Source organism: Aegilops tauschii, chromosome 1 (assembly GCF_002575655.3).
Source record: "Aegilops tauschii subsp. strangulata cultivar AL8/78 chromosome 1, Aet v6.0, whole genome shotgun sequence".
Taxonomy (NCBI): Eukaryota; Viridiplantae; Streptophyta; class Magnoliopsida; order Poales; family Poaceae; genus Aegilops; species Aegilops tauschii.
This window is the reverse complement of record NC_053035.3, coordinates 486398129-486408140: the sequence shown is the minus strand read 5'-3', so window position 1 is coordinate 486408140 and position 10012 is coordinate 486398129. Positions and strand designations below refer to the sequence as shown.

Sequence of the window (10012 nt, the reverse complement as noted above, 5' to 3'; positions counted from 1 at the left end):
TGGCGATTTAATATGATTTTTCAGGAATATATGTGATTTTTAGGTGAAGGAATCAACACAAAACGATGCCCGAGGACCCCACACAGGCAGGGGGCACGACCACCCCCTTGCAGCGCCATGGGCATGTCTAGGCAGCCCTTAAGTTGGTTGGAGATCTTCTTTCACCGCAAGAAAGCTAATTTCCGGAGAAAAATCCTCTCAAAATTTCAGCCCGATTAGATTTACGGATCTCTGGCTATAAAAGAAATGCTGTTCGGCCAGAAAACAGTACCGAAAACAGAGAGAAACAGAGGAGGAGAGATCCAATCTCGGAGGGGCTCCCTCCCTCCGGGAGCCATGGAGGCCAAGGACCAGAGGGGGAAACTTCTCTCATCTAGGGGTAAGGCCTAGTAAGAATAAGGAGGGGGACACTCTCCCCCTGTCTCCTGGTGGTGTCGGAGCACTGCAAGGGGAATCATCTCGAGGACGATCATCTCCATCAACTCACCGCCGTTACCAACATCTTTCACCCTCTCCCTGCAATGATGTACCCTCTCTCACCCCGCTATAGTCTATACCTGAACATGGTGTTTAATGCTATATATTATTATCCAATGATGTGTTGCATCTCTATTGTGTCTGAGTAGTTTCTTTTTATCCTATGGGTTAATTGTGATATGCTATGGTTGATATGAGTTGTATGCTATTATGGTGTTGTCCTATGGTGCCCGTCGTTTCACGCACATGAGTGGGATTCACGTTGTAGAGTGTTGCAATATGTGATTGATTTGCTTATAGTGTGTTGTGGGAATGACAGAAAGCTAAACTCCACTTGTTAGTTGTTGCATGTGGGATTAAAGGGGACATTAGAACTTAATGCTACGGTTGGGTTTTACCTTAATGAATCTTTGGTATTTGCGGATGCTTTCTAGAGTTCCATTCATAAGAACGTATGATCCAAGTACGGATAGTATGTTAGCTTAGGCCTGTCCCACATAAAAAAACTGCAATAGAGGATTATCACTATCATTTCATATCCAATTGCCAAGGGACAATCCTTTCACTTATTATTTTTCCAAAACCCTTTTCTTTATTATTCTCTTATTAAAACAACACCTAAATCTTTTATATTCTTGCAAAGCTATCTTTTTATTCTCGTAAAGTAGTTTTATTTCTTGTTCTAGGTAAAGCAAATGTTAAGTGTGTGTAGAGTTGTATCGGTGGTTGATAGAACTTGAGAGAATATTAATTCTACCTTTAGCTCCTCGTTGGGTTCGACACTCTTACTTATTGGGAAGGCTACAACTGATCCCCTACACTTGTGGGTTATCAAAGCTGCAAGAGCAAAGAATTTATTGAAGAATCTAGGACACTGGAAGATCAGACATGTGCTTGTTGAATTTCTGAATTACTCTTCTCATCTAAGATCATGCAAGATCAAGTCCATTCCCAGGTCTGGGAATGTCATTATTGATGAGTACATGGGCACATCATACACGACATTTTAGAAAAGTGCACAATTTAGTTGGAAAGAAGTACTAAGCTGGATCAAGCAAACACATGCCCGGGTGAACGCTAAATTAAGTTCTTACTATAATCTTGAACACATGGTTGTGCCTTCACCTTTCTTGCTATTGATTGAACCCAGATGCAACATGGAAGAAGGCCAATGACATCTAGTCCATGTAGAAACAATGTTTTAATGACGAAGAAACAAAGTTAGAAGCTCATGAAGAAACAAGGTTGTCGTTGGAGAAAACAATTTTCCAACTCTAGCAAAACATTGTTCTACTCGAGTTTAGCCAACCGCATTTTGCGAAAGACTTCCTGAAGCCCAAGCTCGCTGCTGAAGAAACAATGTTCAGACATTGAAAAAACAGTGTTCGGTCAGGGTCAACTGTTCGCATCTTCACAGGAGATTTTCAGAAGCTACCCCATTAAGTCTTGAAGTTGGTTTGTTTTCACACCTATGCCGGTTCCCAAAACTAGCTTCCATCACACATATCCATGGGGGTTGTCCCTGGTTATATAACTCCATCTTCCCCATCCTCTAGGGACTTTTTAGCCAAAAATACCACCTTAGCTACAAGCTTGTAGACTTTTAAGATCCGAGAGATCTTGCTACTATTGCTCTTGTGGATTTGCAAGAAGGAGCCTCTGGATTCCCCTAATTCATGCTCTACGGTTCCGGCCATTTTGTGTGGGTTAGTCCAGGTTTATGGTTGTGCAATTGTTCGGGCAGCGAGTTGGAGTTTTTGTAGCTCCGGCTAGCCATCCCACGTACGGGTTGCATCCAACCTTGGCAGGTATAAAGCTAGTTATCCCGATTGCTTGCAGCTACTTATCCCTCCCGATTCGATCCTACAATGTGAAGATCGGGCCACCCTCGGGCGTGAACTCGTTCAACGGGTTTGCACCTATCAATTACTCACTATCTAGCTAAAAAAGCTTTTATTGAGATATCTTCCTCTAGTCTTTCTGTCTTATGCAAAAAATCTTCTAATTTTAAGTCTAAGGAGGCTCTGGAATCAATCTCCTTTCTGTTTGGAAAGTTGATTGTTGTACACCATTGGGGTTGCATATAAATAAAAACTAAAACCCTCTTTGAGGGTTTATGTTGCCAAGAAAACATTCACCATTAAGAGCCTACCATCATAACTCAAGTGTTGAGAACAAACACTCAACCTTTTTGGATATCAATAATATACGTGAAATGCTCCATTCTTGGTTTGCAAAAACCAAGAGGAGTGCTCAATATGTTAATGGAAAAGTTGCAGTATGGCAGTTCAAAATTCACGAGGGACCACGGGCTTTAGATTCAGACACATTAATGGGTATCAATTAGACTTGTGATAGTTCACCTTCAATCCAGATGCTCTAGAAAAAAGATCAATTGGACCTTTCAACTTAGTGAGTTGTGTTGGACTAGCTTGTAAGACTATTAATGTATCATCTGCATATTGGAGAATAGTAAGCTTTGTGCATGAAAAGAATCTGATAGGGGGCTGCAAAATGCTCATGTCCATGGCATTATTCAATATGGCCTGTAAAAAAGCAGCCGCGAAAACAAATAGTAATTGAGAACGGATCACCCTGCCTTACTCCCCTTCTGCCTTTAAACAACTTCCTAGGAACACTGTTTAACATAAGAGAGATGTATTACAAATCCTAGAGATAAGTTAGGAGATAGAGAGATATACCAATATACTCTAATAGACAACACACAGTACATGAATGTAAACGAGAACCTACAACAACATAGGGACAGACTTCACCTTAAACTAATAATACTTTGTACACACAATAGACAATACTCCTTTTCCTCATGTTATTCTAACCAATGTTGGGTTGATTGCTTCCTAAGAGATGAAGTTTGTACAACTTTGTTCAATGTCCACCACTGGAGTTTATACAGCTTCATCCTGAAAACATGAAAACACTTGCACTGTAAGCTTATCTAAACTCTGAACAAAAATACAGATACTCAAATGAAAGGGGCTTGTTCTTTCTTTCTTTTGTTTTGTTCTGTGTAGGCATGAGGTTAGGCAAATGTGTATCTAGATAGCATAAGATCTAGAGAAAATTTATTAAAAGAAATAGTCTTGCGAGTTGAAAGCACGAGGGAGAAAGACTCATTCGACAGGCCTCTGATGCCTTCTTCAAATTTCTTGTGTTCTTGCAGCACCGGCACCTGTTGGCTAGGCAGCAGGACTGGGACTGGCTGGGGCAGATGTTGGACGCACTACATGACACGGCTTGGCGCATCGCTCCACCGGTGACCCAACGATGTTGTGGCCACTTGGTGACCTTTTTTCGCTTTTCTTTTGTGTTTTCTTTGGGCATGCTTGTGTTGTTGCCCCAACAAACTTTTATTTTTCGCCACCTTGCTAGGATTGGTTAGTTGCTTTATTTATAAAGTGTCGTGAAAGCCTATTTAGAGAAAGACTTCGAGACCCATCCAAGTTTTTGTTCTGAAAGTAGGGAAATTGTCTGATAGTGCTAAGATTAACCACCGATAAATTGGGCCAGGGTGGCTGCAATTAAGCAGTTTGGCTCATAGAGTTGATGGTGCCAGTCATCATGTATGCATGGTGGTAAGTAACGCCTAAATAAAAAGAAAAATACATAAATACCCCTGCATGCTATGCCTTTAGAGTTAAAAAAACATCTTTATGCAAACGACACAGTCATGCGTAGCATACTTTTCCCAGGAAGCAGACAAATACAGCAGTAACTGGTACGGTTATGCTCAACTGAAAACTTTGTTAACATCAGAGTATCCTATGCCCGTTGAGAATTATACCTTTTACTAGGTCCAGAATCCTTGGGTCTTGTACTTGGGGAAGGGGATGCGGCCGTGCTCGATGTTGTTGATGTCGTCGACAAGGATCTGGAAGTGGCGGCGCACCTCCTCAGCAGACTTGGTACCCCCCATGGCGCTGGCCACCTTCTCCCAGAGGTTGGGGGAGCTCACGCCGTAGTAGGCGAGCGCCTCCTCGAACATCTTGTTCTCCTTGCTCCACTCCGAGTCCGAGCTCGGGGAGTTGCTCCGAGACGACGACCCAGAAGACATCTTCAGGTGAGATGTGATGTTCTACTCGAACTAATAACACTACTTTCTTGTGCCTGGGGTGCTGGGGGCTCCTGGAAGTCCTTTGTGTTTGGTTTGGTGTCTCTCTTGCTGCGAGAGCGGCTATTTATAGGCCCTGGGGCCGTGTCCTGTCTCTCTCTCTGGGTTAAAACCTCAAAGGTGGCTGAGGACAGGGCAACAATGTTCTCGCAGGTTTTTTGAGCTAGCTAGGGTTTGCACATGGGAAGCGTGTGGTGTGTGTGACGAAACGTTCAAATGACAGCCTGTTTGAGTAATTAAGGCTTTTGGGTCCGTCCATATGCGCGCGCATCCCGACGCATGACAACAGTCGTCTGGAGTTGTACCTGAATCTGAATTAACTCTTGAATTGGTCGTATCTGAATCTGAATTAGTGGTTCGGTTTGATATGTTTCCTGACTAAGCTGCATCTCAAAGGGAAATGAAATCTTTTTTTCTGTATGCATATTCTGGCCACCTTGCAAATGAATCTGCACTGTGTTTGAACTTGAAAGTCTCCATGCCTATAGAAAACCACCGTCTCATCAACATTCTAGTCAATAATCTAGTTCACACTGATCACATGCCTAGCTCTCACCAGGATATTTCAGGTGTTCAGCTTTTCACTTGTGCACCATGCTGGCAGCTTTGTTGTGAACAATTTTCCGCGTCGGATTTTCTTCCACGTAACTAAATCCCTCGAGTCGATCGCTATATTTCCTTTTCGATATTCAGTTTTGTAATACCTAATTAACCACACGTATGCTCACTTGCTCAGTGGTTCCAAACACATTTTGACACACAGTGCTATCTGTCATCATAGCAATTACGCAGCAGGTATGGACCGATGCTGGGTGCTCTGTTGATCACATCACCAACGGAAGCATCCATCTCTGCATGCATGGTGATGTCTGAGGCCCGTGTGATCCTGACATGGATTGGCAGAGAGCTCATCGTATGGCGTGCGCATCAGCCTGCTGCAAGATGCCCACAGGAGGAGGACGTACCTGGGTGCTTGATCAACAGAGCTGCGCAGGTGCGCATACCCAAAAACCTCGGATCTCGATGCTCATTTCCATTAGTTTTCTGAAACCCCTCTGGTCAAATGCTGCCAAGCTTGTCATGCATGCATGCACTGATGCACCCTCATAGCCTATCTAAGCTGATCACCAATTCATATAATAAATTAATAAATATACGGCTGGTTGTAATGGGTAGTATCATATACTAGTATCATGCATATGATAGTAGTGTGTGATACTACCTGCCTAATGCATAGTATCATATATTAGTACCATGTAGTACTTTATTTATTGCCATGCATAACACATACTCCCTCCTTTCCTGTTTATAGGGCTTATCTCAACTTTTTTGTTTTTCCAATTTATAGGTCTCATCTCCATCTCATTTTTAGTTTTCGAGACGCATTAAATCTTTGCTTGTAAGAATTAAAAAGGAACACACCAATGCATGTAATGTTTCTACTTATCTAGTGGCCAAGCATGCATGCACTGCAATTAATCCAATTTAATGCATGAGTTTAATTGGGGTAGTTTTGTAAAGTACGAGATACATTCCTCCACTCATAAAATGCCTTGATTGATGAGATTTCAGATTTGAGCCTTATAAACCAGAAAAGAGGGAGTAGTAGCATAGCATTTATTATGATACTGTATCATGATATGCTACTACTTAACCCTCTATTTCTTCATTTTATTCTATGACGCCTTATCAAAATTGCCTAGTTGACATGCATGATACTAATTATGATACTCCCATTACAACCAGCCTACTACTCCCTTCGATCTAAAATAAGTGTTGTGGTATAAGTTCAAAGGGAGTACTACGTAACAGAAGATTGTGAAAGCACAAAGCTTATAGTGTAAATGCCTCTGAATCTTTTATTCCATATTACGAGTGACGGATAATTAAATCTCTTAAAATGAAGGGTTAATTTGCGCCGTTGTTTGAGAAGTGGTCTCGGAAGTCACACCGAGTGTTTTGCTTGACCATGCAATTTAGGGAGCATCATTCATCCATTTGGAAAAGGTGGCAGCGATGTGGGCTAAGAGCCTCTATTTCTACATGTCACGCGTTCTCCGCCACCCGGTCGACCAACAGATTCCAAAGAGGCGATGAACACCCTCGTAGCTCCGTGGGCCAAAGGAATATATCTATCTCTATGTGTGTTATCTTTCCATCTACAATAGTCTTGGAAAGGTAATTGACAGAATGCAATCTTGCTCCTGGCTCCTTGGTTAATGCACTGGACTGTACCGGGGCGGCGGGCGCAACTTGCGTTTAATTCTTGCAGCGTGTGGACTGATTCACCATCTGTTCACACCGGACATCTCTTCATCAGAATCATATATGCATAAAAGCAATGGGAAAAATGCAGGATTCCCCGTCATATTTCAGACAATCGGAGCAACAAGCTTTTCGGGAAGATGCTACCTATAAGCTGCATACTTATTTCATATATTTCTGCAATCAGTTTTTACTGTTCCACGGTCATCCATGGGTTAACTTCCAAAAAGCATGCTATCACAAGCATATCTGATATACGATTGTTACAAATTGGATATGCTATAGTAATACTACCTATTTAATTTGGATTTATAATTAATCATGCAGATCGAAAATCGAAGATTAGTTTGTTTCGAACGTGTTGCTTCTTCCGGGAAAGTTTGACTGACCACAGTGATGTCTCATGCACATAAAAGGAGAGGGGCGTCACATATTGCGCAGAATTTGTATCTTATCCACTAAAAGAATAGCGGACTATAGCGCCCCTAATAGCACGCTATAGCGTGTAAGAATTGTTTCGCTAAATAAATCAGTGTACAATATTTCGCTAATAGCAATGCTATAGCGCTATATGGCACACTAACAGCGTAATTTAAGGGGCGGCGCTACTTTGTATAGTGCGCTATTTTTTTCCTTGATCTTATCTTGTACACAAGAACTAACTTTCTGTAGGTTTTTTCTGCTTCCTACATGTTTATTTATTTATTTTTGTCAAAAACAATCATCCGAAAAATAAAAAACTTTCTGTAGGTTTTTTCTGCTTCCTACAGGAGGCATTTTCTCTTGCAGATTTTGCGAGTATGCTCTAAGGCAGGCCGTCGCAATACAGTTCGTCTACATTAGTAAAAACATAATTTTAGCCTATATACAGTCGTTACAATCTGCACTATCTTAGCCCGTTCTTTTGAATGAAAATGACGACGAGCCACAGGGCGTGTTTGAGGAAAACAAAATCAGACAGACACGTGCCCACGTGGCACAGATCTTTCTCCTTCTGTCAGCAGTTTGATATTTCGTTATTAGTATATAGTTTAGGGTCGGGGTCCGTGAATTCGGAGATCCTTGGTTTCACCACAGTGTGTTGTCTCCTTGTTGTGAAAAGGAAGATAAAACGAGGGAGGCATCTCATATTGTGCAGAACCACACTATCTTGTATAGGATTAGCTTTCTATCTGCACGTATGGTTTTTGATTCTTGGAAGAAATTCACCCATGCATCTGATGTTGAGGCCAGTACAAACATCATCTATCTATCGCAAAGTATATATTAAGCAAAGTAGGAACGCTTTTGGGGCCATCATTAGTCGGTACATGGTATCTTGTCTGCCAGCTGCTTGAATGACTGATCCCTGTCTATGGATGCCTTACAAGTAGCCTTGGATCGGACTGGATTCCGTCACTGCATCATCATCGGCTGGCTGGCTAGATTCTAAAATCTTGGAGCCCAAAAGCTCTGGGATCCGGATTCGCTACCCCGGTCAAGTGGTAGGCGACGGGAATCGGAATCCAGGCCAGGGTCGCTATGCCGGGGATTCAAAGCTTCCCTCCTTTCTTTCTTTTCACCTGAAAAGGAAACGTCGACCCCCAAAGGCTTCCTCCTCTTCACAGGGTACGTGCACGGCACACACCACCCCTGAATTCCACACCCCGCTTGGTTCATTCTAAAATGATACTATTTGCTGCATACATATTGCTACTACAAATATGGCCATAGCTCTATGTATGTGACCTCGCTTTTGGGTCTGTGTTTTTGAGGCAGCAAGTCAAAAGTTATGTTTACCATGATTATGATATTGTCAGGCCTTCACCACAATCATAAGTTATTGTCCGCAGATCGTCCTATACAAGATAACTTGCAAAACTTTTCTGACAGAGTGAAACAGCTCTCACATAGTAACAATGTACACGTAGTATCACGAAAACAACTAGCCATCTTTTTTTTTTGAATTTTCAAGGGGGGCCTGAATCTTTCATTTAAAGGGGCCAAAACGCCCAAGTGTCGCTTGTTACAGAGAGAAAGAGGACGCGGGGGCGCCTCACCAAACTTGCAGAAACTACAACGACACCACCAAAGCACGAAGCCACAAGGTTTTTTTTTTTTTTTTTTTTTTTGCGAATACGAAGCCACAAGTTAACATGACTTTGGCAGCCGTCCTTGAACCTAGACATCTTAGAGCACCGCATGGTCGCAGCAACACTTCATGGTAGAGGCGAGGGAGATTGTAGCATTTCGGAAAATGATGGCATTTCGTCGTTTCCAGAGGTGCCAACAACAAAGAAGAAGGAAGGCGCCGGGCAAGGTGCTGCCGACCGCCGACGACAAGTCGAAGAGGTGGAGAGTGGTGACTGCGACGCCGCTCGTAGCAAGCCCAAGGCACCGCCAAAACCTAACAGCAAACTCACACCCGAAGATGAGGTGGTCGGCCGTCTCAAGCGTCGCCGAGCAGCATGGACAACCAGCTTCCAGAGCAGTGATGATTGTCTTCTTTAGGAGCATGTCGCGAGTGTGGGTCCTAGCCATAGACAAAGAACTTCACGTGAGAGGGAGCCGTGGAACTCTAGAGAAACCTGGCGTTGGCCGTTGTCTCCCCACCCAGGCGATAGGGGGCGTACGCCGAGAGAGAGGAGAACGTGCAATGGGAGTGGAGCAGAGGGTGACACATCGCTGATCCTCATGCGAAGTAGCCGGACAGCCATGCATAAGGCCGATGAGCACCTCCTTCTCTTGGAGAGAGCGACCCGAGAGAGGCGCGGGACGAGGACCTCCCCCATGCCACGATGCCGAACCTGCCAAACCGTCGCCTCGGGACAGGTGGAGTGAGACAATAACGCAAGGAAGACAGCCCCTAGTGGCCCACAGGGGAGCCACCAATCATGCTAGAACGACGTCTTTTTCCACCCCCCACAGTGAATTTTGAGAGAGAGCGGTAGGATGGCAGGAGTATTTGCAGAGCGTGCCAGTTCCCGCCGTCAAGAGCAGAGATGCCGGCGGTAAGAGGGGAGTGGTCGTTGAGCTCAACCCACAGCCAAGCTGCCCAACGCGATGGCACAGCAGAATGCAGTCGGTGGGGCATCTTGAGTAGGAGGCAGTCATTTTGCATGCTGAGGTCCCTCACATTGCAACAACTAGCTATCTGAC

General features: G+C 43.7%; 1 protein-coding gene across 1 annotated transcript; it reads right to left on the bottom strand.

Moving 5' to 3' along the window:
* Positions 1–3086: 3086 nt before the first annotated feature.
* Positions 3087–4835, bottom strand: LOC141026150 (protein RADIALIS-like 3). Its single transcript, XM_073502128.1, has 2 exons — positions 4283–4835; positions 3087–3401 (listed from the first exon to the last, which is right to left on the bottom strand). The coding sequence occupies exon 1, from the start codon at positions 4550–4552 to the stop codon at positions 4289–4291; it is 264 nt and encodes an 87-aa protein (XP_073358229.1). The 5' UTR covers positions 4553–4835; the 3' UTR covers positions 3087–3401; positions 4283–4288.
* Positions 4836–10012: the final 5177 nt, after the last annotated feature.

Coding starts and splice junctions, on each gene's coding strand:
- LOC141026150 (XM_073502128.1), bottom strand. CDS start 4,552: ATGTCTTCTGGGTCGTCGTCTCGGAGCAACTCCCCGAGCTCGGACTCG.